The sequence below is a fragment of the Sorex araneus genome, chromosome 5 (assembly GCF_027595985.1).
Source record: "Sorex araneus isolate mSorAra2 chromosome 5, mSorAra2.pri, whole genome shotgun sequence".
NCBI lineage: Eukaryota > Metazoa > Chordata > Mammalia > Eulipotyphla > Soricidae > Sorex > Sorex araneus.
In genome coordinates, this window is record NC_073306.1 from 151,206,037 (window position 1) to 151,233,013 (window position 26,977).

General features: G+C 45.1%; 2 protein-coding genes across 6 annotated transcripts in view; one reads left to right on the forward strand and one right to left on the reverse strand.

The window, feature by feature from the left end:
- Positions 1-15,927, forward strand: part of CC2D2A (coiled-coil and C2 domain containing 2A) — a 126,039-nt gene extending 110,112 nt beyond the window's left edge. For 2 of the 4 annotated variants that reach the window (XM_055140630.1, XM_055140633.1), the window contains 7 exons: positions 936-1,025; positions 2,139-2,252; positions 4,966-5,100; positions 9,038-9,160; positions 11,883-11,941; positions 13,699-13,876; positions 14,772-15,927. In XM_055140630.1, coding sequence (XP_054996605.1) covers positions 936-1,025; positions 2,139-2,252; positions 4,966-5,100; positions 9,038-9,160; positions 11,883-11,941; positions 13,699-13,876; positions 14,772-14,960 — 888 coding nt within the window. In that variant the 3' untranslated portion in view covers positions 14,961-15,927. Of the gene's footprint in view, positions 1-935; positions 1,026-2,138; positions 2,253-4,965; positions 5,101-9,037; positions 9,161-11,882; positions 11,942-13,698; positions 13,877-14,771 lie in introns of those variants that run through there. The other 2 variants (XM_055140631.1, XM_055140634.1) reach the window with 2 other exon arrangements.
- Positions 15,928-17,678: 1,751 nt separating this feature from the next.
- FBXL5 (F-box and leucine rich repeat protein 5) overlaps positions 17,679-26,977 on the reverse strand; it is a 40,390-nt gene continuing 31,091 nt past the window's right edge. For both annotated transcript variants that reach the window (XM_055140636.1, XM_055140635.1), the window contains exons 10-11: positions 25,272-25,420; positions 17,679-18,494 (exon numbers count right to left, since the gene is read on the reverse strand). In XM_055140636.1, coding sequence (XP_054996611.1) covers positions 18,418-18,494; positions 25,272-25,420 — 226 coding nt within the window. In that variant the 3' untranslated portion in view covers positions 17,679-18,417. The remainder of the gene's footprint in view (positions 18,495-25,271; positions 25,421-26,977) is intronic.

Genomic DNA, 26,977 nt, shown 5'->3' on the forward strand with positions numbered 1-26,977 from the left:
ACAATAAGAAAGTGGAAATTAGAAGCACTGAATAAGGTCTAAATATTTACAAGTAGTCCTACAGCAAAGGGGTTGAGCCTTCCAGTGAAAGGACCAAGATTGTCAAACTAAATTACTTACAGGAACTTGGTGTGCTGATTCTAATGTGGCAGTGCAAAGGCATAAAAACAGTCAAGACAATGCTGAAGAAAAGAGTTCAGTGGGAAGATTTGCCATATCACAGAGCCAGACTATTTACAGAATCATGTAATTAAGTAGGAAATGAGGAAATGGTATTGACAAAAAATAAGAGGAAAATGAAAGAGAATAGAAAGCCTGGACTAAATCCACTCAAATATAACCTGCGCAGGCCTGACATACGATAAAGGCAGGGGAGATTTGTGAAAAAAAAAAAAAATAGATGAGGAGGGGCTGGAGAGATAGTACAGCAGGTAGGGCATCTGCCTTGCGCGCACCCAAACCAGGTTTGATCCCCAGCATCTCGTATGGTCCTCTGAGCACCATAAGGAGAAATTCCTGGATACAGAGCAGACATAACCCCTGAATGTCGCCAGGTGTGACCCCAAAAGGATGCCAAAGAGAAAAAAAAAAAAGATAACTGAGGAAGGACAGAAGGCATTTGTCTTGCACGCCCCAATGATGATTCAGTCACAGGCACCACATATGGACCCCCAAGCACTGCCAGCAGTGGGCAATGCAGGCGTTTCCAGGAGACCCGGGAGCGTTTCACCTGTGAAAGGTGGAAACTAACAACAATCCTCCTGCAGGAAGTTCGAATAGGACCCAGTCAGGTCACAGCACTTAAGAAACAGCTGGTGCGCATTTGGTAGTCAAAAAACGCTTGCAAGTTGTGAATCTTTCCGGAACTGAGGGGGGAGATCAGACTTTCTGTCTTATCAAAAGTGGTTTTTCAAAAGCTGCCTTCCTTCCCGCAGGAGCTGGTGGCTCGGTACGTGTCTCTGATCCCCTTCCTGCCAGACACGGTCTCCTTTGCCGGCGTCTGTGATCTCTGGAGCACCTCGGATGTAAGTAGCTTTCCCCCCCACACCCAGGAGCAGGGGTCGGCCTTGCTGAGTGCCACCTCCACGGCCTGCCCAGTGCTCAGCTGACACCTTCATGCGTCCTCACATAAGTCACCTTGGCCATCCGTCAGATGAGCGGAACGAGTCACTGAACGCCACACTACCTTTCACTCTTTTTGTCACCAATTTCTTGATCTCCTGGCAGGAGATGAAGAAGAGAATGAGCTCCACTCTGAAGTATTTCTTTGTTCCTGGCTCAGTTAGTTCAAAGAACAAAAAATTGTTTTAAAAAATTAGTGGGGTTTTAGCACAGCGGGTAGGGCATTTGCCTTGTACACGGCCGACCAGAGTTCGATTCCTCCGTCCCTCTCGGAGAGCCCGACAAGCTACCGAGAATATCCCGCCTGCATGGCAGAGCCTGGCAAGCTACCCGTGGCATATTCAATATGCCAAAAACAGTAACAACATGTCTCACAATGGACACGTTACTGGTGCCCGCTCGAGCAAATTGATGAGCAACGGGATGACAGTGACAGTGACAGTGGGATTAACAAAGTTAATACAGGGGTTAAGGCACTTGTCTTGTATGCAGCCAACTCTGATTTGACCTGAAGCAGAGAGCCTGAGAGCAGGAAGTAGCCTCCTATCTCCTGTGGGTGTGGCCAAAACACACACACACACACACACACACACACACACACACACAGAGAATTTGCACACAGACTTCCTATTTGCTTGGATTTGGTTTTGACAGCCACACTTAGCATTTGCTTGGGAGCTATTAATGGCTCAGTGCTTGAGAATTACTCCTGGTGGTGCCTTTGGGGTTACCTCCGGCAGTGTACTGGGGACCGTATGTGGTGACCATACAGGGATCGATCCCATGTCAGCCACATGAAAGACAATCAGTTCACAGTTCAGCCCTCATCCTATCTTCCCAGCCTGAGTTGTGTTTTATTTAATGAGTTGCAAACACAGTACCAGCATTAAAAGATGCATTTTAAAAAATAACTCATAGTCAGGCATAATCACTCTAACAATCATTCTTTAAAATGACGTACAGCTAATGCAGAACGAGTCACTGAATGCCACGCTACCTCTCATTCTTTTTGTCAGCAATTTCTTGATCTCCTGGCAGGAGACGAAGAAGAGCATGCGGTGCTGCTGTGTAATTATTTCCTCTCCCTGGGGAAGAAGGCCTGGCTCGTGATGGGAAACGCTATTCCTGAGGTAAGGCCACATGGGCTGCCTTGAAGAGCTGGATGTGGTTGTGTGGTCTGATTGTGTGTGTTCGCAAGCAGTCCTCTGGGCCCTGTGTGGGGCTTCACATCGAATTCCTACGAATTGGAGCCTTTAGCCATGCAAAGGCTGCATTGTTGTATTCCTGAGTCTCTTCCGTCCACCTGACAGATCCCAAGTCCCTCAGCCACTGCCTTACTCGTGCTGAGGGCTGAGGGGGCTCCAGGGGCACAGCCAGGTTGGTCTCTCTGCGATGCCTGCTGCAGCCTGGCTGGGAAAGGGGCACCACACGGAGAGCAAGGCGGGAACGCTGGCCGCTGTGTCTCCACATGAGCGCGGCCCCTCTGACCAGGTGGCCGAGTGCATGACTATTAGAACTGATTTCCAAAGCCCACTGTGTGAGAGCTGGAGTGATCATTCTGGACGTGAACTGAGTGCCGAGAGGAGCGAAAGGGATGTACACGATAGCCTTTCAGTACCTGCACTGCAAGCCATAGTGACCAAAAGGGAAAAGCAGAGAGAGAGAGAGAGAGAGAGAGAGAGAGAGAGGCAGGGAGGGAGGGAGGGAGAGGGGAGTGTCTGCCGGTGGGAGAGTGGCGGGATGGAAACTGGGACATTGGTGGCGGGAACTGTACACTGGTGGAGGGACAGGTGTTAGAACATCGTATGACTGAAACCCAACCGTGAACAGCTTTGTAACTGTGCATCTCACATCAGTTCAGTAAAAACCAAGAAAACAGAGCCCATTCAAATATCCCCAAGTTGGGACCTGTGGGCGGGTTTGGAGGTGCAGGTTTAGAAAGTTCCCTGGATTGCGGCAGCTCTTCCCAAGAGTGTTCTGAGAGAAGAGGCCAGGTCCTGCGGCAGACAGTCCCAGGCCCGAATTCATTCCCGGCGGCCTTGCTGGGGGGCGGGGGGGCGGGGCGGAGGGCGCTGGGCCAGCAGCCCGGGCAGGGCGCGCCTCCAGCCAGAGCTTGAGGAGGAAGCCGGGTCATCCTGCTGGCCCCCAAAAGCTGCTGTGAGCACCAAATGAGATCAGATATGCGCAAGAAAAGTCTAAAAACATGCTCACTGTGAAGACAAACCTAACCTGCACAAAGGGGCGGGGGACAGGGGCAGCGGGAAAGCACGTGACTCACGTGGCCAGGCCTGGGGGTTTTGTTTTTGCACAACGCAGGTAGATAAACGGCCCATCATGCACACGTGTGGCCGTACAGACAGCTAAGTACGTTCCAGGTGGAAAGCCCTTCCCGGCTCCGGCCCAGCCCCCACCCTCACCCCAGGTGTGATCACGCTGTGCTGTGTGTCCTCTCAAAGCCCTGCGTATGCGCTGAACAGAGAAATGGGTCTCACCACCTTTTAAACCCCGTGAGAAACCCAGGCACACGCCAGGCCTCCCGGGACGGGGGAGGAGCCGGCCCCCCTCATCCCCTCCCCCACGGGACCCTGAGAGGACACCCGCGAACAGCATCCAGCCACTGGTGAAGCTCCTTAACAGCCAAGATCCAGAGACACACAAAAGAATCTCGGGGGGCTGGAGTGATAGCACAGCGGGTAGGGCATTTGCCTTGCATGCGGCCAACCCGCGTTCGAATCCCAGCATCCCATATGGTCCCCTGAGCACCGCCAGGGATGATTCCTGAGTGCAAAGCCAGGAGTAACCCCTGTGCATCGCCGGGTGTGACCCAAAAAGCAAAAAAAAAAAAAAAAAAATAAGAAAGAAAGAATCTCGGAAGGGAGCAGCTCACTGCAGAGATCTCTCCAGGCCCTAATTATCTAAAGTTTAGAATTCCAGGAGCACGGGCTGCTCTGCTGTTCATAACAAGCAATACAAAACAAATGGTCTAGCATTGCTTTCGGCAGGTGTGAGTGGTGGCGGGAAAATTCCAAATAATAATAATGGCGGGACTAGTGTCGAAATAATTGAGTGTAATCAAAGTCGAGAAAACAAGAGAGTTTTTTGGAAACTATCCGCCACACCGGCAAGGGAAGGGTAGGGATGGGGAGAGGGGGGTAATGGAGATTTTAGTGGCAGAAAATGTGCACTGGTGGAGGGATGGATGTTTGATCATCGTATGACCGAAACTCAAACATGAAAGCTTTGTAGCTGCATCTCACAGTGATTCTATTTTTAAAAGGGAGGGCGGGGAGCATCACATGCTCATTTCTGCATTCAAAATAGAAGTCTTCTAGCCACTTAAGAGCCATCTTACTGTCTCTGAAAAGAAAATGTGTTTTTTTAAATTTTTTATATTTTGATTTGTGAGTCACACCCAGAGATGCACACGGTTCATTCATGGCTCTGCATTTAGGAATTACTCCTGGCAGTGCTCAGGGGATCATATGGGATGCCAGGGGTCCAATCCATGTTGGTTGCAAAGCAAATGTCCTTCCTGTACTATAACTCTAGCACCCAAAAATGCCATTTATTTCCATTGGTAATAGTTTTTCAACCTAAAAGCATATTCATTGGGTAGCAGGTTACTTAGTCCAAGAGATTACCACATGGTATTAGTAGCAGATACAACGATCTGGGGAAAAGTCAGCGCCGAACTTTCTTTCTAGTCCAGAGCAACCGAGAACTTCAAATTAATGGTCTCACTTTCCTACAGATTTAGAAAGTTGAGTCCAACAAAATGATGAGTTGTCTGTGGACTTCCTTGCATCACTGGCTGGAAACTGCTCTAACAGCTCTCTTTTTTAGGGGCCAACTGCCTATGTGCTAACCCGGGAGCAGAGTCACTACTTGATATGGAACCCCTGCAGTGGGCACTGTTACGGACAATTCGATACGTTCTGTCCCTTAAAAAGTGTGGGCTGCTTAATAGGTCCCGATAATGTAAGTACTCAGCATTTCCTCTTAAATATGGCTAGCTTATATATTTAGTTATTTATTTTTTATTTATTTTGCTTTTTGTGTCACACCTGGTGATGCACAGGGGTTACTCCTGGCTCTGCACTCAGGAATCACTCCTGGCGGTGCTCAGGGGACCATATGGGATGCTGGGAATTGAACCTGGGTCTGCTGCATGCAAGGCAAACGCCCTACCCGCTGTGCTATTGCTCCAGCCCTGGCTAGCTTTTTTTAAACTGACATGCTGGCTTAAAATTTTATGTCAGAAAACACCTGTATGAACATGTGCACACATATCAACAGTGACATGCCCCCAGATTCTAATGTCCCATTGTCTTACTGATGGTCAAACAAATCCAGCGGCTTATTCTCTCTCCGCTTCCTCCTCTTCTCCTACAGCACGTGGCAAGACTAGTCTCCTCGTGAAAAGTATACTTTCCTCCCAGTGGTTTATTGATAAGAAGGCTGTTTATTTGCAGCAGTAACCTCCGACGTTTCTTTCCCAAGCTCTCCCGCCCCCTCTAGGAGAGGCTCTATTCTGCCGGCCCCGCTAGCCCCAGCCCCGGTCTTCAGTGGCTGCTTATTGTGGCTGCGGCAGAGAAACCCTAATTGTGTCTGCCATTAGCTAGGAGTGATCCCGAGCACGGCTGGAGGGACGTGACCTCCAAACAAAAGTGAAACTAACAGTGGGGCTGGAGAGAGTGTGGTGGGGAGGGTGCGTGCCCGGCCACGTGGCAGACTCGGGTTGGATCCGCAGCACCCCTTCCTCCCCAAGCCCTGCCAAAAGTGACCCCTGAGCACAGGGCCGGGAATAAGACTGCAGGGTGCGGCCCCCAAACAAGCGAAATGTCTGGATTCTGTCCAAAAAGGACTAATTCTGTCACTAGCTACACATCTCTAGGTCTTCTATTTCCCACACATGCTTTCTTTGGGTCTCAAACTCCACGTATCCAAAGCTCCAAGGTCTCTTCCCACCAGCCTGCCACCTCCTAGCTTATTTCTATGAATGTTACAAACTCAGGTTCAAACCTCAGAAATGAAGGGCTGCAGCGATAGCACAGTGGGGAGGGTCTTTGCTTTGCATGCAGCTGACCCAGGTTCAATCCCCGGCATCCCATATGGTCTCCCCCAAACCCCCAAGCACCGCCAGGAGTGATTCCTGAGTGCAGAGCCAGGAGTAATCACTGAGCATCACCAGGTGTGACCTGAAAAGAAAAAAAAAAAAAAGGAAAGAAATGTCCTTGATTCCCCCTCACTTCCTCCTACTTCACAGCAAATCCTAAAGACTCCACCTGGTTATTCCCAGGCCCTGCCGTCCTGTTCACGTGGCCTTACTATCAACAGCCTCCAGATTAATCCTCTCCTCTTCAGTTCATTGAGCTGCCTGATCAACTTTTTTTTTTTTTTTTTGCTTTTTGGGTCACACCCAGCGATGCTCAGGGGTTCCTCCTGGCAGTGCTCAGGGGACCATATGGGATGCTGGGAATCAAACCTGGCTCGGCAGCATGCAAGGCAAGCACCCTCCCCGCTGTGCTAGTGTTCCAGCCCCCTGAGCAAGTTTCTTAATGATCAGCTTTCATCGTTCTGTGATTTTAAAAGCAGTGCGCCTTTCCCTGAACTCGAAAGGAAACTCAGAACAGCCCACTTTGGATTTCAGAGTCCTGTGTAGCCTGAGCCGAGGGCTCCTTCCAGCACTGAGTCCTGCTGTCCCACTCTCTCCTCCCTCCTTCCCTCCCTCTCTCTCCCCCCTTTCCACTCTCTCTCCCCTCTTTCCACTCTCTCTCCCCCCTTTCCACTCTCTCTCCTGTCTCTCCCACTGCCCAGCTGTCTGTGACTCTGTCCCCCCATTTTCTTTTTTCTCCCCCTTCTCTTTGTTAAAAAAAAAAATCTCCTTTCCTTTTTTTTTTTCTGAAGGGGGGGAAGAGGGTGCACATCAGGTGGTGCTCCAGGGTCACTGCTGACAGTGCTCAGGGATCCATATGTGCCACCAAGAGACCAAACCAGGGTCAGCTACATGCAAGACAAGTGTATCCGTCCACTCTCGAGCCTGACCCGGCCTTCTCAAAGCAGTGTCCTGGTGTCGAGTCACCACTTCTCTGAACCTTTTGCTGTTTTTCCCTTATCTTGCCAAATCTGAAAATCATCGATCCTCAAAGGCATATTCACCTAAGCTCTGTTCTATGTATATTTCATTTCTAGAAATATGCAAATATTGATCACCCCCAAAATGTGTATATAACTTTATATCACTGTATCACTGTATCAATGTCATCCCGTTGTTCACCAATTTGCTTGAGCGGGTGCCAGTAATATCTCCATTCGTCCCTGTCTCGTACTAGTGTAGCCCTGTGGCGTATTGGGGGATCGTAGGCTCTTTCAGGATCGTCCTTGAATGAGGACCGTCCTTGAATGAGGACCGTCCTTGTTATTGTTTCTGGCATATCGAGTACACCACGGGTAGCTTGCCAGGCTCTGCCTTGCGGGTGGGATACTCTCTGTAGCTTGCCGGGCTCTTTGAGAGGGACAGAGGCTTTGGGGGCGGCCTCTACTTGCCTTTACAGGTGTTCCCAGTCTACCAAATGTAAGCTTTTGGTCGACTGACATGTTGTAACGATCTTCACACTGACAAACACCACCTGCCTGCATCTCTGGGCAGCACCTGGGACATCTGGGTCTCCTTGAGGTTGACAGAGTGCGCCCGGGGGTTGTTGAGCAGCTGGCAGAGCAGGACCCTATCGTGGACTTTATATATTATATATATAACTTTATATAAAATATATTATATAGTAACTTTATGTAAAATATATTTATATAATATATAAAACAATCATAGAAAATATAATATATACCAACTATATGTATAACTGTATCTATGTATATTATATGTAAATACACACACACATGCACACACACTAAAATAACTGCCTCTTCAGTATCTTTATCTGGATATCAGATAACTTCGGGCCCTAACTCCTGACCTCCTTCAGGACCATTTCTGAGTCTAAGAAATAGCTCCATCGTCCACTAGTCAGGCCAGATCCTTGGAACGAGCGACTGAGGATGTGGTTCAATGATAAACACACATCGTGCGCACATAGGACCTGATTCAATCCCCAGCCCTGTAAATCAATCAATCAATCAATGAATCAATCAACAAACCCTGCAGGTCTGGGCCAGGGATGTAGCTCAGTAGCAAAGAATTTGCCTTGCCTGTGTGAGACAGTGTTTAATCCTGAGCACTGGGAGGGAAAACAAACACCCCGTAAGAGCCTTGGGAGCCACCTTTTAATTACTTGCTCTCGTTCCCTCCTTCCAAATCTCTCAGCGAACCCTACCAGCTCTCCTTTAGGGGAAGCCCACTGCCCACACACTGCCACCTTCACGGGCCATTTTGCACCAGACACCTATGTTAATCACAGCAGCCCCCTAAGTGCCTCTACGCATTGGTCTAGTCTCAAAATAGCAATAAAAACAATCCTAATTAAATGGAAGGGAAGCCAAAAGGAAACAAGGAAGGCTGAAATGGATGAAGAGACCCCTCCAGGGAAAGGGCTCTACACAGGGGAAAGAGGAAGTGTGAAGCCCACGAGACCACCGAGGCTCAGCGAAGACAGATGCTCTGGAGTGAGCAAGTGAGAAATGATGTCACCGGGACAAGACAGGGGCCTGCCAGATCCCAGGGGCATTTTTAAAGATTTAGGCTTGTCAAGCCACTGGATTACATTAGACATGTAAGAGAATAACGTGGCTCCCCTGCCATTTAGATAGGATTGTTCCTGGCTAGGATTGTTCTGTTGCTTCTCTATCCAAACAAGTATGTGAGCGCATGCACACACATGTGCGCATACACACACATACATGCCCGCACAAAAACACATGCACACGCTACAATATGTGCTAACCAAATTTTGTCTTCTTTTAGATTTGGTTTAATATCCAACGATATGATTCCCCACTAAGGATCAATTTTGATGTCACCAGGCCCAAGTTATGGAAATCTTTCTTTTCAAGAAGCTTTCCATATCCTGGCCTTTCCAGTGTTCAGGTATGATTATTTTACAGATAAATGTAGACAAAGAAGGCAGGGTATCTGAAGTTTGATATGATGGAGCTGGTTATTAATTCTCTTCTTAAGATACCTCATCTAATTCTTTTAGTACTTCATCGAAGTTATATTTGGCTCTCACAGATAGTTGAGCTCACCTTCAAGTAAGAAAAACACTGTTAATTATGACCCAGTCCATGCATCTATGAAAGAAAATTTTGATATGAGGAGTCCCGTGACATAAAGTATTGTGTTTAGGGGCTGGAGAAATAGTGCAGTAGGTAAGGAGCCTGCTCCAAGACAGCTGACCTGGGTTTGATCCCTGGCATGGCACATGTGCCCAGCCCTGCCAAGAGTGATCCCTGAGACAGAGCAAGGAGAGCGCCCTTTGCACAGTTGTGGGTGGCCCAAAAAACAAAGAGTAACTGTTGGATTTAATATTTTACAAAGTGGTCCCAACACACTGAATTAGTTTTACAACTGCTTTCTTTTTTTTTTTTCTTTTTGGGTCACACCTGGCGATGCACAGGGGTTACTCCTGGCTCATGCACTCAGGAATCACTCCTGGCGGTGCTCAGGGGACCATATGGGATGCTGGGAATCGAACCCGGGTCGACCACGTGCAAGGCAAACGCCCTACCCGCTGTGCTATCGCTCCAGCCCCCTACAACTGCTTTCAAAGCAAATCAAACTGCGGGACAAGATCCACAGGGCGCAGTTCTTAGACCTAAGTAGTAAGCATGTTCATAGTTTACTAAAACTTGGTTAAGCTGGTAGCATCACGTATTGGTGTGCACTGGGTGGAGACTGTAAGTTGTGCTTTCCCCAGGGTCACCCCTGGGAGGGAGCACGGCGGAAACAGTCCGAGAATGTGCCAAGCCTGAGGCAATCCTGGGCTCTGGAGCATCACTGGGTGCGGCCCGGATGGTCCTCAGTGGCCTCAGTGAGGAATGGAGGGTACGGCCCCCAGTTACACTGAGGATTCAAACACGCTGCCCTCCCATGCATACCAGGTGACACAGACAAGATTCTCTTCCCCCCGGTCATACAGTGTGCAGTTAACAGCCTGTGATTGGAACAGTGGAGGGGGCTGGAGCGATAGCACAGAAGATAGGGTGTTGATGACCCGGATTCGATTCCCAGTATCCCATATGGTTCTCCGAGCACCGCCAGGAGTAATTCCTGAGTGCAGAACCAGGAGTAACCCCTGTGCATCGCCGGGTGTGACCCAAAAAGCCAAAAAAAGAGAGAGAAGGATTTGAACAGTGCAAACAGACACTCTAGCACATAGTGGAAGATTTTCTAGTAACTATCAACTATAATCCCATTGCTCATCGATTTGCTCCAGCGGGCACCAGTAACGTCTCCATTGTGAGACTTGTTACTGTTTTTGGCATATCGAATACACCATGGGTAGCTTGCCAGGCTCTGCTGTGTGGACGAGATACTCTCGGTAGCTCTCTGAGAGGGACAGAGGAATCGAACCAGGGTCAGCCATGTGCAAGGCAAACACCCTACCTGCTGTGCTATGGACACAATTGAATAAAGATTAATCTTCGTAGGCACTCTTAAATCCTTACTGTCTCTAAATATACTGTTTGGGGATACAGATATATGTAGTAAAATCAAAATACGTTACGTTAATTTGCTTGTCTCCACTGTCACACACACACACACACGTCAGGGTTTTACTTAACGATTCCCCATCACCTGTGAAAGTGCTTGGCACACAGTAGGCATTCACTCTGTACTGAAAGAAAAGAGTGCTAAAAAAACAAATTCAGCATAGCTATTTTCATTGTGAGAAAGGAAGTGAAGCTGAGAATGACACGGCACTGGGATTGTGACACTGAAGGTGAATCATGGTGCACTGGCATCTCATACCAGTATTCTGACTCAGTGCTTGAAGCTTCATCTTTTTTTTTTTTTCCCAAGACTTTTTAATTGACTCACTGTGAGATAGACCCTTACAAAGCTGTTCATGATTGGGTTTCAGTCATACAGTGTTCCAACACCCAGCCTCCACCAGTGTCATTTCCCAGCACCAGTGTCCCCAGTTTCCCTCCCGTCACCCCCACCCCACCTCTAGCCTGCCTCTATGGCAGGCTGGCAGGCTCTTCCTCTCTCTCTCTTCCTCCCTGTTTGCAATACAGGGAGGAAGCATGTTCATAGTTATACCCCTTATCTACTTTTAACACTCATTTCATGTCCAGTATGATCATTCCAACTATTATTGTTACTCTGGTCCCTTCTCTATCTTACCTACCCTCCACCCCCCATACACTTGTAGTAGATTCCAACCACTTACCAGTTCTCCTAGCCCTTGTTTTCCCTGGCCTTGGATATTAATCTTCTACTACATTTTTTTTTTTTGGTTTTTGGGTCACACCCGGCGATGCACAGGGGTCACTCCTGGCTCTTCATTCAGGAATCACCCCTGGCGGTGCTCAGGGGACCATATGGGATGCTGGGATACGAACCCGGGTCGGCCGCGTGCAAGGCAAACGCCCTACCCACTGTGCTATCGCTCCAGCCCCTCTACTACATGTTTTTTATATGCCACAAATGAATGCGGTCATTCTATATCTGTCCCCCTCCAACTGACTCATTTCACTCACCAGACGCTCCATCATTTAAAACACTGGTTTAGAAAACAGTGTATAGCTATCGGAACGGCGTGTTAGTGATTTCCAGAATTCCTGAATTTTTTTTCCTTTTACAGCCAGAAGAGCTCATTTACCAACGCACAGATAAAGCGGCCGCAGCTGAGCTCCAGGACAGGTCACGTGACACAACTAAATCCACCCGTAATCTGCCACTACTAGTCTAAGCCTAAGCCATTCTGAGTCCGGATCAATGTGAAATAATTGGGGCAATTAAACTTTAATTCGTGTTTCTAGATCCCAGGAGCAGAAGTGATCTCTAAATCCCATGGCCCGCAAGGAAGGTTTGGGGTGGAGAGGACAGAGAGCTGTATGCCAGGGACCACGCGGCTTCGCCACTGGCCTCTGATAGACTCAGCGTCACGGCTTGTCCGGGCATGGCAGAATTCTCAGTCTAAACAGGCCTCTTTTGTCCAATTAGTGGCTGAGATAACTTCAGCTGGTTTTAAACCTGGAGAAGCTGCCAAGAACCTACTGGAGTCCCCAGAATACTTAATCCCCGTTTCAGAAATGGGGAAACTGAGTCTCAGATACAGGTACTTGTTAAGTGTTGGGGGAGGGTGGTCTTCCGACTGAACGCTTACACATCCTCTCTGGTATCAACATGTCAAATGACATGATTAAACCCCTTTTAAGAGGACACACCAAAAAAAAAAAAAAAAGGCAAATTTGCTCCCAATTTCAAATTTCAGACAAAGCCTTATGGGAAAGCCTATTTAAAATAAAGAACCCTCCCCATGGGCCAGAGCAGTAGTCCAGCGGGTAGGGTGTTTGTCTTGAATGCGGCCCGATCCGGGTTCGATCCCTGGCATCCCATATGGTCCCCCAAGCACCACCAGGAGTAATTCCTGAGTGCATGAGCCAGGAGTAACCCCTGAGCACCGCTGGGTGTGACCCAAAAAGAAAAAAAAAAAAAAGAATCCTCCTCAAATACCAAGTACTTTTGTTTCTTTTAATATATTTAGAACACTATTTTTTAGACTCATGCCATTTATTTTTCTAGCACTGATGAAGTCATTCCTGAGATCTTTCTTGCTTAGAGTATCTTGAAACCCCAAGCAAAAACGTAGGCCCGAGTCTGTGTGTTTTACACAGAATGCACAAGAGGCATTGGAAGGCTTTCTGTTATTGTCAAGTCAGTTGTATCCTACTGTCCCCTCAAAAATAAACCCAGAACAGTCTCCCCCTTCATAGGGCTTATTAGGATTAAAGAAACAAAATGTGTAAAATGCACGGAGCACAGTATCTGGCAAATACAGACTCAGTAAGTAGTATCTACTTTCTTCACTCTTCTGTTTAGGCTTCAGATCTGTGTTCCTAATAGTTTCACGTGGACTATAAAGCAGGACGTCACAAATTAAATTGCCCTAATGATGCCTATCCTAAAGGTATTTTTAAGGTCATGTAGGATAATCCTCACAAACAGAAATCGCTCGGGCAGGAACTGTGTAAGACTGACAGCCCCAAGGACCTGAAACTCAGCACGAACTCCCCTCACTCCCGATGCCTGACTTTATCTGCAGCAAAAGCAGCTCATAAAACCATTCTTCGGGAAAGCTTTGGCTAAATTCATCAATTTAATGCTCGGTATCGGGGTTCCCTTTGTGGGAGCATTCCAAGCACCTGCTGTGCCCCCAGAGTATGTTTCGGTTCACAGGTCTGCTCCCCAGCTCACCATGATAGCCTTTAAGGAGACTTGTGTCTATTTTCAGTCTCCAGGGAGTGGCCTGTGTGCGGTGCTCATTACACCTAGAGACTGGTAACTGCCCCCTCGAATGTGGCCAAGTACCCACCTAAGTCCCCAAACTGTACTTTTGCTTATGAAGGAAAAGCAAAACATCAGAAAGAACTGGAATTTTTGTTTTGTAATGACAGGGTTGAAAAAATACTCAAAGAGAAGATCATGGCCTGGCGGCCGCGGCAGCTGACCCGCTGGAACAGGTACTGCACGTCCACGCTGCGCCACTTCCTGCCCCTGCTGGAGCAGAGCCGCGGGGAAGACGTGGAGGACGAGCACCGGGCCGAGCTGCTGCGGCAGCTGGGCGACTACAGGGTGAGCCCCGGTGTTCCCCCAAGCACACAGAGGAAACGTAGGACCCCCAGAAATGATTCACGTTCAAATGTCAGTAACTGACCATAGCAAAATGCTCTCTACAGTAAACACCGCGCATCCGGGGGAAAGTCTCTATACGGACGCCCCGAGCACGAGGACAATGAAAACACGTGGCCAGGTCCTGTGAGGCTTGGTGGTCTGTAAAGCTGAAATCAAGCACAAGAAAGCGTGAGGCTTTGAGAGAGGGCGGACCTCACAGTAATTACTTCCCATTATTGCCGAGTTCCTGTTACCTGCGTTCAGTGCTCATATCCTGGACAGCCCCACCTCTGCCAATGAGCCTTGTCTGGGCCAAGCGTGGAGCTGGGCATTTCACTGTACTCCCTACAGCTGACTGAGCATCAGAGCCGGGTGTGGCAGGGCGGTCCTGACGCCCCTGAGCGAAGGAGCCGAGGATGCGCGGGGGCTGGACCGCTCTCCTGGCATAGCTGCTCACCTCCGAGCTGCAAGGGGCAGCGCAGGTCCCCCAGGCCCTCCCACCTGCACAGAGGAGCGCATGCGCGCGAGGCTCCTGGGAAGTCTCCAGGGACCTCCTGTGCTTTCAGGCTAGGAAGAGGGTCCACTGCCGGGGCCCCTGGAATTTGCACGAGTTACTGTGCAAATTCGAGGAGCAAGGACTAGGGTGGGGGGCAGGCCCGGTGTCCCTTGCTAGCCAAGAGATGTTCGGCCCCTCTCCATTTTCTGTATTGCTGGTAAATGAAGAGAAAAACACAACTCAATGGCTTTGAGGTTCAGGTTTAAACAAGAATATTAAGAACTGCATAGTTCGTGTGTGGAAAAGTATACAGGGAAGTCTAGCTATGCGTCGAGGCCCACAAACGTCCTTCTCTTCCAGTTCTCGGGATTCCCGCTCCACATGGCCTACTCGGACACGAAGCCGCTGGTCGAAGCCGTGTACAGCACAGGAGTCCACAACATTGATGTTCCCAACGTGGAATTCGCCTTGGCTGTGTATATTCACCCGTACCCCAGAAACGTGCTGTCCGTTTGGATCTACGTTGCCTCCCTTGTACGCAACAGATAGTATTTTCACAGTACTTTTTATATCATATAAAATTTGTAATTAGGGTAAGACACTTTGGGTTTTGTTGTTTTGAATTTTCACTGCCTTATCACTGGTTAACAATATTATGGAATTTCAGGGGTAACTGTTACCACTCCCAACACCCCAGTTCCAGTGTCACCCATAAAATACCTCTCTCCTCATTCCCCTCCTTTCCCTCAGGAAACCACTGTTTACAGAGTCTAGCACTGACTTTTATGTACTTGCTAGTTGCTTTTGTACAATTAGAACATGAATACATCATGAGTGAGACCCTCCATGGTTGTCTTTCACTTCACCTAACATCATCACCTCTACATCCCCCTGCCCCAGGGCACGCCTGGACTTGAACGGCCTAGTAGTATCCCTCTGGGTATACAATCACCGCTGCCTGAGTTTCCTTCCAGCAGGCGTGCAGTGTGGGGCCACGGCTTACTATTGTGAACAATGTTGCTGTGAGCCTGGGAGTAGGAACAGCCCTTCATTAGTAATTTCAGAATATGTGGAAAATTTTAATTGATAAAAATTTCAGTTGATCCTTTAATTGATAAGAATCACAAGGGAGAAAATGTTATTTCTAAATAATGACATTAAAATATCATTATTTTTTAAATGGTACAGTGTCTTAGTCCGCCTGCATGTGTGCCTCTTTGACCCTAGAATCCCGTAGTTTCCACCATCGGAGCTTCCGTACAGCCCCCCACTTCTGCTCGGAATGCGTCTCCTAGCCAACAGAGCTGTGACTGCACTTTAAAGATCCAGCAAAAAACAACTTTTCTGAAGAAACGTATTTGCTAATTAAACACCTCCAAAGACCTCATCCTGTAAAAATAATTAAGCATACACTAATAAACATGTGTCACACGCGCACACACACACACACAGTAAAGCAATATACTGTACTTGGGAAAAAGAAATGTATTTCAGGATTCATCAAAATAGGAACTAGTTGGGGGATGGGCGGTGTGATGGGAGGGAACCCGGGGACACTGGTGCTGGGAAAGGTGCACTGGTGAGGGGCAGCTGTTGGAACACTATGACTAACACAATCATGAACGGCTTTGTAAGGGTCTATCTCACAGTGTTTCAAAAAATATATTTTTTAAAATAAAGTAGTAAAATTGAAAAAAAAAAAACCTTAGGGCACTGCTATGGAAATAAAATAATGGCAAGAGTCCACCTCGAGAAACTAAAATTTCTGACCCTGTAACTACTCACTAAACTGATTTCAAGCTCTCTAAGAGAACTCTTTATACTTAGGCCAGGCTTACTGTATTTGGGGGGAGTGGGGAGTTTGGGCCACACCCAGGATTAGCCTTATGCATTGGCAAGGGTTTTACTAATCCCTATACTCAATTGCTCAGACCCCTGGCTAGGCTTTTAAAATATTTATTAATGGCTTTTTGGGTCACACCCGGCAATGCTCAAAAATTACTCCTGGCTCTGCACTCAGGAATTACTTCTGGAGGTGCTGGGGGGACCATATGGGATGCCCGAGATCAAAACTGAGTCAGCCCTGCGCAAGGCAAATGCCCTGTTACACTAGTGCTCTGGCCCCTAGCTGGGCTTTTCAATGAGGCTAGGTATAGGGGTGACAACAAGACAGGAGGACTTTGGCTTAAGATATACAAATTCAAAATGTAGGATTATCTATTTATTCAGCTGTCCTATCCTACATTCAGGAAAGCTTCGGGGGTTTCAACTTTTAATTTTGCAAATATTACCAGCAAAGGAAGCAGAAGGGCAGAACTTATAAATAAGGAGTGATTAAATACTTTCCTTGTAAAGATTACCTTGTTTAATTCTAGCATCAGTGAATTTAAAAGCATCAGTGACTTTTCGGTATATTTTCATCAAATGATTCTTCCTTCATTTTAGACAACTATCTTAAAACTCACCATGACTGGGGCCGGACTGACAGTATAGCAGGCAGGGTATTTGACTTGCACACGGCCAACCCAGGTTCGCTCCCTGGCATCCCACAGGGTCCCCTGAGCACCGCCAGGTGTAATTTCTGAGTGCAGAGCCAGGAGTAGCCCCTGAGCATCGCAGAGTGTGGCATAAAAACCAAAGAGCAAAAAATATACATCTTTTCCATGATTCCATTGAATCTGTCTACTAATCTCTCTACTTCGTCAACAAAAGAAAAAAAACCTCCATAGGAGCAGAAAGGACGGCCAAGATTCCTCTTGTTGATGAATACTTTCTCTTCTATAGTCTTAGATGTACTTATTTAAAAAAGAAAAAAAAAAGCATTCTGCCCACTCTTCTTCTCTGTGACACTGTCACTGTCATTCTGTTGCTCATCAATTTGCTCGAGCAGGCACCAGTAACATCGCCATTGTAAGACTTGTTGTTCTGCTTTTGGCATATCGAATACGCCACAGGTAGCTTGCCAGACTCTGCCATGCGGGCGAGATACTCTCGTAGCTTGCCGGGCTCTCCGGGGCAAAAAAAAAATTAAATCCCCACTGTGCCTTTTAGAATGGTGGGTCACCATCCTCATTACCTTCACACAGCAATAGAGCTACACTTACAAGTCCAACCCGTGACTATTGCATAATTCATTTCAAAAGGGCAATCAACTCAGAGACATGAGGTCTCTCAAACTTCAAGGCGCTCAAAACAACGTATTTTATCCTACTCCAAAACCTGCATTGAAGTGTGTAATAAAATCAAAACACAGAAGAAATTGCTTGATAAAGTCCTCAAAGTAGATTTTATTTATACATTTCTTCAAATGATTGTGGAATTTTTTTTAAAGTCCCGCCCCCCAAATTTGACAATTTAGGGACAGTGGTGGGAAGCAGGGAATCTTTGAAGAAGCAAAGACAAATACACGGTGCTTTGGAGCTCACTGAGCTCACACCACGAAGCCAATTTATTCTAGAATCTTAAAGAATCTTATATATGGGTATGTCTGAATTGGCCCTCAGATTTGCTAAAGGAAACATGGGGGAAAAAAAAGATTGGTTTCCAAAATGTGCAACTTTTTAAAATAAGACTTTAAAAATGTTATGTCTGAAAAGGTCTGCAAAGCTGATAGAGTGTTCTATAAAGAGAACCAATAACCCCATTAACTTTAAAAACCAAGATAACCTTAAACTTGTACTTTAAGTGGCACAGTATTAGTGACATTCTTTTACAATTCGATTTCGAAGAAATATGGTAAGACTGTTCTTAACTCTCAACCTTTGTGAAAAGAACTATTCCCTTTCTAAAACAAAAATATGATTTTGCAAGAAAAGACAACACTGTAGAATTCACTGGTGAAAATGAAGATCTGGGGGGCTTCGAGAGTTGGGGCCAAAACAAGTCACAATCAGAAAGGGATGGTTAACACGAGACATGTGCTGTAAGTAAAGTGCATGGAAGGAAGCCTGCTCAGCTAAATGAAGTAGACAAAGGTCTACTCTGTAGTAGTAGTAGAAGTCAAGAGTCATTCGCCAGAGCGGCAGCAGGCTCGAAAACCACACTGCAAATTCTGGCATCCACTGGCTGTGTCGGCATGAGGACCTGCATAAAAACAGAGAAGTGTGAAAGCGGGCATTTCTCAGAGATCACGTAAGACTCACCGTGCCTATGAAAGAACCTTTGAAACATCATTTACCTTTATCAACAATCCACTGATAACATGAGAAGAAAATCTCACTGAAGTATATAAAAAGTATCCAGACACAAATATTACCATTAACTTCTTGACTTTAACACATCTTTTGTGGTCCAAACGATAAGTGAAAGGCAGATTTTTATAAAAATGCAAGAAGAAAAAGATACCCATAGAAGCAGAACTTAAAGGCTAAGTTAACAGATTTCATCCCATACTCTGAACATCCTTTCTAGAAATATGATGATTTAAGAACAGTCCTACTCATCATAGATAAGCTAAAATTCCAATATTAAGCACTGCAATATATAATAAATTCAAAAAATGTAAAAAAAATACATGAAAAAATCCTTATTGTATTTTTAGCATCTAGTGCTAATACAGTAGGATTAAGTGAATTTATCTTTCAAATTAAGTATATGATGAGTAATTAAGACACATCAATAAGAATTATGATTCAACTACCAAAAATGAGTATCACACATCTGTGGAATAACTGATATTTTATCCCAGATAGTAGATGGCTATCTGATGCCACTGCGGAACATACCTGAAAATTACAAAATGGGAAATAAAGGTACCATGACATGGGTTCAAATTTTAAATACTTTGAATGAAACACAGTCTTCACAAAGTAAAACACAGAAAAGAATATGTTAGCTATATAGGAGGAGCATTTCAAAATGCTTGCAGCATGAACAATACTCTTACATCACTTAATGATGGTTATGTGATCTGCCAAAGGTGTTATTAGGCAACGTTGTCATGGTCGAATGCCACAGGGTGTAAATATACAAACCGAGACAGCATAAACTACTACACATCTGGCCAAGCACACATAGATCATCACTGATGGAACATCATGTGATACAGGACTGTTTAGAGCAGTTATTTACTCATCAATCAGGAAATACTTGCAACTACAATATGTAAAGATTATACAAAGAAATACAAGATAATTTTACTGTAGAATGTAAAAAATGGATAACTGGGAAAAAAAAACCAACAATACTCTGGACTGATAGAAATTTACCTGAGGTGCTAACTTTTCAAACTGCTCTGTTTTAAACGGTCAAACCATTGCAAAAGAAGGCAATTATTCTAATACTAACAGAAGAAAATAACTACCTGTAAGTGGACAGAGGAATACACACCTATTTCCCAGAATTTAACTTTTTTCTGTATCCCCAAATGGCATATTCAAAATACAAAAGTCAAATTTCTTTGTAAATACAACCAATTAAACATTATAATGTTCACATATTTCAGTATGAAAATCATAATGTACCTGTAAGAAGAAAAATAAACTTTACAAGCATGTGTAGAATTTCAATAGCTTTATTTAATGTTCAACACTATGTTTGATTTTAAAGTTGATATAGTACCTGGGAAGAGAACTGGGTTGAAGTATTTAAATACAAAATGCTAGATGAAAGATGACTGAATGTGTGTTCATAAATGAAGTCAGTTAAAATGACTTCGATCAAGAATGAATGATACATGAGGATTCACTTCTATGTTTTGTAACAAAAAAGTTTGTCACAAAAGTTGAAACAAAAAAAAGTTAAAACTGAGTTACCACAAGTCTATCTTAATTTAATCAAAATTAAAATGTGTTTCCTTTTTATAATGAAAACCTGGTCAAATATTTCAAATGTCAAATGAAATTCACACACCGTCAGGACCAGTTTTTCTTAAAAGAAGATAAGCACAAAGTCAAAATAAAATTTCTCAGCATGCGTCTCCGGATGGGAAACGCCCTGCCAGAGATCTTACGGCCCGAAACTCAACAGTCAACTCTGATCAGTTTTCTGTCTTGACTCCGTGCAGCCAAACCCACCCCGAGACGTCTCCTCGGCCTCGGGCTGGCCTCCTTACACAGGCTTCAGCGGCCAATCCCCTGTGCCTTTCCCTCGGACCCAATGGTGACTCACCCCCAAGAAAGACCCTGCTTAGCCCCAGGGATGGTTTCGGTAAAAATGGATCTGATAAAAAAATCTCCGCGGTATACGATCGCATTCCAAGTTTTTTTAAGAGGGGAGAGGAAAAGACACATACAGGTTTCTGTGTAATTGTTCTAATATTCCCTAAAATAGTTCAAAATATTGCGGTTCGTATTTTTTTTAAGGGACAAGAAGCTAAGCAAATTTTATGCAGAATTCAACAGTGGCCTGGGGAAGGGTGACGGGAAGGCCGGAGGGCAATGCAGTGAAAGTATGCCACCGGGAGAAGGCAGAGAATGAATGAGCCAAATGGGTTACGAAAGCATTCAGAAGGACTCGACCTTCCCAAATAGCCATCCTGTGCCCACTCTCCGAAGGACAGACCCAGCAGCCTCTGTCTCCACCCTGCCTAAAAGGACTACAGGGGCACACAAATGTGGGAATCAAACAGGCACTGTGCTCAGCAGAGCACCCAGTCCAGCGGCCCGCCTCTGTCCAAGACCCCCTACACAGGACCACTGCTTTCAACTCTGACTAGTCTCAAACTGTAGAAATGTGGCAAGAACACCAACTTTCAAAGCATGGAAAATTTAAGCATTGTTAACAGTTGTAAAATCCTTCAGTTTCACAAAACTGTCCAGAAAAGGAAATAAATTATCAGACTAAACCAACAATAGAAAAAGGAACTTATTAGAAAGAAGAATGGCTGATACTGTGTTTCCGAGTGTCTTACGTAGACAATTAAGCCTTCACAGACAACTCAGAACTAAAAACCCTGTAAAATCTACCTTATCAACAGCAAATGTCCAATCCAATACAGAAAAGAAAACACAAATTATTTTAACATACATGGGCTAAATTATGTTTAATAATAATAAAACCAGAAAATAAAACTTTTATGATGAAATAAAATCTTTGAATTTCAAGGTAAAAGATGAATTTTATAAGCATTAAAAAATATTAGATAAAACACCCATTCTGTTAGAGATATTTTCCTAAAATGTTGTTACTAAATGTTTTCCCTGAATTTTGTGCAGATTATATCATATATCAGCACTTACCTTCACTTACCTTTCATTCCTCTTTAACTTAAATTAGAAACATAAGAGAGCAAATAATCTGAGACTGTATCACCTCCAGAAAGAACTCTGGGCTAGTCTATTTTAATTCATAAATTATACATACACTGAGTTGGAAATCAGAGCAAAAAGTGTGCTATCATGTTCTAAACTATTCAACTTTCATTTAACATTTCTTATATGTAAAGAATTTTTAGTAATTATGACTAAGCTTCCTTTTATATTTTAATCAAAACCTTACTAACCAAAACACAAATTTAAATGTCAAAATGTCTTTAAGAGTCAAAACTGGCATTTTATAACCAGTGCTTAGTATGTTATCTTATTTGCAGCAAATACTGTCTGAATATCTGGTTAGTAACTTATCTTCTCTAAAATCTCTGCTACTTAATCTCTTCTTACTTAATATTAAGTGAATGTTGTTCATCAGTAATCCACCTCCTTTAGTTGCTAGCCTGGTAGAATCTACATAAATCTTTAAAAAAAAATTATTTAGTTAACTATTACTGTCAAATATTTAAAATATAATTTCTCACCCAAATATGCACGCCTTAATAATCTAAGCCCATGTACGAACATAGTAACTAAGTTCAGAAATAATAAAAGTAACAAAGGTCTCTACAAGCAGTCATTATTCACTGTATAACTGAGTTATAATGAAAGACACTAGACTGAACCAATCACAGCATCCTGCAAAATTGTACACAATGAAGCCTTAACACTTTCTAGGTGACTCTTATGTCCTTTTCATTTGAAAGAAAAAAAAGAGAGAGAAAGAGAGAAGAGAGTGTATTAGAGCATTGCTTCAAGAGTAACTGGCTATAACTCTGAGACCCAAATTAATATAAGCCACCTGTATACTTTTTTTTTATTTTTATTTTTTATTTTAAATTCTTTTATTAATTCACCATGCGGAAAGTTACAAAGCGTTCAGCCACCTGTATACTTTAGAGGACCCCATTTATACAAAAATGTTGAAAGATGCTATAAAAGGAAGACTGAATATTGGGTTATATAAGCACTCTCTATTTCCCTAATCCTTCAAAGTGAGGTATCTTCCTTAACCCTCATTTACTGAGGTTCGTGGAAATATCCAGCACCACACATCCCCCAAACACCACCAGGAGTAAACATCTGAGCACTGTGCCAGGAATACCCTCTGAGCATCATCAGATGTAATCCCAAAACAAAAATCAAAATATTCACTTACTAAATTTACCAGTTACACACGCGGGGTGGGGGACTGGGGAGGTGGGGGGATGGGGGAGCTATACTGTGGTTCTTGGTGGTGGAAGATATGCACTGGTGAAGGGATGGGTGTTCGAGTATTGTATAACTGAGACTTAAACCTGAAAGCTTCGTAACTTTCCACATGGTGATTCAATAAAAGAATAAATTAATAAAAAAAATATTCACTTACTGAAAATTACTACTCATTTACAAACGGAGAGAGCAAGTGTTTGGCCTTCAGCACTGGGATGCGACAGTTCCCTCTGGAATACTTCAATACCTGTATACCTAACATTAGTCTAAGACGAAAGGAACTCGAACACGCTTGTAACAGAGTACAAAGTATTTTAAGTACTTTTCTGTTTCTTTCTGGCCACACCCAGCAGTGCTCAGGGCCTAGGCCAGCGCTGTGCGAGGGAGCACGTGAGGGTGGTGTATGCCATGTGTCTCTCCCTGACTCCCAGAGACTCAGTTTCCATCTCAGCATCTAAATAATTTCAAGAAGTTTGACAAATATGTGCAAACGAAACAGTGAACTAAAACCCAACCTCTCTCAACCTATAGCATCTACATACCCCAAATTAAAGACAACAGAGTAACTGTGAGATTTAGTTCCACAAGCATGACTCATGATGGGTCAATTAATATTGACCAAATCAATATGGGCAATTAAAGTAAGACTGAAAATATTTTTTTCATATTAAAAAACCTGTTTTAAGATTACTTTTCATAACGGATCCCACACCTTGGGAAGGACAATGCTAAATCTACAATGACAGAGCTACAGTGCCCTCTCACACTCACTCCATCTGGAAAGCAAGCAGAGGCGTGCTGAGGCCGTGACCCCAGCATATAGACAGACAGCTCAGCGTCCCTTTTTGGCATCTGAGAGCAAAGAAATACTCTCCATGTTCCCGTTTCAACAGTCGCAGAGTCATCTCCTACATCCGGTGGGATTCTGAATCGGGAGTTCCTTCAGATAAGGAAAGACTGCTCTCCAGGAAAGAGCACTTTGCTGACTATCTTCCTGGCTCCTGTCAACTGTTGGGCCTCAAACTCAACTGCTCCCGTCCTCCTCTTAAGATAAACCGGGTGGGGGCTGGAGCGATAGCACAGTAGGGCGCACAGCGGGGAGGGCGTTTGCCTTCGATTCCCGGCATCCTGGATGGCCTCCCGAGCACCGCCAGGAGTAATTCCTGAGTGCATATACCAGGAGTAACCCCTGTGCATCACCAGATGTGACCCAAAAACAAAAACAAACAAAAAAAAGATAAACCGGGCTATCAAAGACGACCAGCTAGAATTGGTACAAAAAAGTAAGGGCCTAATAGAACCTGAACAATATGAACTTTTTCCAGTTTTAAATACAGGAGATTTATTTATTTACTAATAACTGAGAATGGGCTGGAGCGATAGCACAGCGGGTAGGGCGTTTGCCTTGCATGCGGCTGACCCGGGTTCAATTCCTTGCGCCCCTCTCAGAGAGCCTGGCAAGCTATCCGTGGTGTATTCAATATGCCAAAAACAGTAACAACAAGTCTCACAACGGAGACGTTACTGGTGCCCACTCGAGCAAATCAATGAGCAACGGGATGACAGTGACAGTGACAGTGAATAACTGAGAACAGCACTTTAGGAAACAAAAAAGAGGGAAAAAAAACTGAAAATGCCAGTCTTTCCCAGTGATTATCAAACGCTCCAAAGGACAGTGAATGGACTTTGAAGCAGCACACTGAAAGGTCCAGTCCAGGGAAGCCAGGCTGGAGATGCCAAAACGAAATTAAACAGACCCAGGCTCCCTGAGGAACCCGCACTACGGGAGTCCTGCTTCTAATGTGTTCAAACAGTTAGCCTACAAGAAAAATGAGTCCACCCGTCCTAAGAAATCAGTGTATCCTGAATCAAAATACTTCTGAATTGGTCTGAGTGTTACAACACTCTAGTAGAATTTCCCAATTTTTCCTAAGATTTACTATTTCTACAACTTGCCATCTTGAAATGATTGAAACTGCAACATAGCTCAAAAATCTGGTAGAATGAGTAACTGAAATATCTGTGGCAGAAAAACTCACCTTTGAAGAAGTTAATTAATGCAACAAGTGACTTTGGGGTGGTTTTTGGGACATGCCCCGCGGTGCTCAGGACTTCCCACCCCTGGCTCCGCATGCAGGGTCATTCCTGGCCTTGCTTGGGGGCCCAGAGGGGTGCCAGGGATCGAACCCCAAACAGACGCATGCAAGGCAAGTGCTTTATCCGCCGCACGGTCTCCCCAGCCCAGAAATGTGACTTTTAAAATTTTATCAAATGTGAAAGACTAATCTATAAGTTTACGAACCAGAAATCTAGAAGGCAAAATAAAAACCTAAGAATTAACAAAACTGTAAGGGTTTTTTTTAAGTCAATTCCCTCATTTTCTCATCTTAAAAGGTATTACCGTTAATGTTGTCACAGTAGTAGAAATATTCATCATTTAGAGAAGGACATGCTGAAACCAAATCCTGCAGGCCGGCACCAGTGACAGTAAGACAACCGGAGAGATTAAGGTGCTCCAAGTAAGGCAGCCCTCCTCTCAGAGTCAAAGCCCTGTGAGAGAAGCAAGGGACAATTAGAATCACAACCAGAACACCGTGACCAATGGAATCTACATGTCCCCACAGCTCGATGGGTGTCTACCAACAGACCTACCCCCCAATTTGGAAATAAAAATACTTTGATTCCTTATTAAACTCAACTATATGAAAGAGTCTATGAGGGCTGAGGAGGCAGTCCAGGGGGTACGGTACTTGCCCTGCATGTGGCTGATTGGGGTTCAATTCCTGACACCCCTACATGGGCTCCTGAGCCTGCCAGAAGTGATCCCTGAAGAAGCACAGAGCCAGGAGTAAGGCCCCAACCCACAACAATACAGAAACTAGGCTTAACACATTCATTCTATCTGTAAGATTCATAGAAAACAAAAGCAACAGGCATGCACGTGGCCGTCCCCAGCATAACAGGGGTCTGACCACTGGACCAGCCATACCCTGGGTGGCTGAGTCCTGCCCTACCGGCCACACCCTCAGGTCCCTTGAGCACTGTGTGAGAAGAAATCTTAAGAAGATGATCTTGGGCCGGAGAGATACTATAGAAGGTGAGGTGCTTGCCTGGAACGGAGTCAACCTGACTAGAACCCGAAGTACCACGTATCCCTGAGCCCCAGGATTCATTCTGAAGCACAGAGCCAGCAGCTGCTCCTGAGCACTGGAGTGTGGCTCCAAATACCCTATCAGTAGCACTGTCACAGCACTGTCGTCCCCGTTCATAGATTTGCTTCAGCGGGCACCAGTAACGTCTCCATTGTGAGACTTGTTACTGTTTTTGGCATATCGAATGCACCACGGGGAGCTTCCCAGGCTCTGCCATGCAGGCGGGATACTCTTAGTAGCCGGCCGGGCTCTCCGAGAGGGGCGAAGAAATCAAACCCGGGTCAGCCGCGTGCAAGGCACGTGCTACCTACCTGCTGTGCTATCGCTCCAGTCCACCAAATCAATAATGAAATAAATATATAAATATATAAACCAATAATCAAACTGAATACCCTAAGGAATTGGGAGGGAGGGACAAACACAATGTTAGCAGAAGAAAATAAAAACTAAAACAGTAAAATAAACATTTTTAAAATAGAAAATACAAAACCGAGAGGAAATCAACAAAGTCAAAACTTGTTTCTTTGAGATCAACAAAATTGTCAACCCCTTGGCTGAAGGGCAAAGCGAAGCGGAGCCAGAGAGACAGGACAGCAGGCACAGCGCTGGCCACGCATGGCCGAGCCGGCTTCTGTCCCCAGCATCGCAGGTGGACCCCAGAGCGCCACCAGGAGTGGGCCCTGAGCAGAGTCACGTGCGACCCAAAATCCCAAAGAAAAAAATAAAAGAAAAACACAGAGACTCAGATTACCAGAGAGAAGAATAAAAGCTGGAACGGTACTACAGATCTTAAGAAAGGATCAAAAGATAGAACTGTGACATATCTCCCAGCAAACTACGTAATCCGGTTGTAACAGGTGAATTACCTAGAAATACAAAAGACTCAAAGACTTGAAACACAAAAGACTGGAAAAAAATTTTTTTCCATCTGAGTACACCTATTAACAATAAGGAA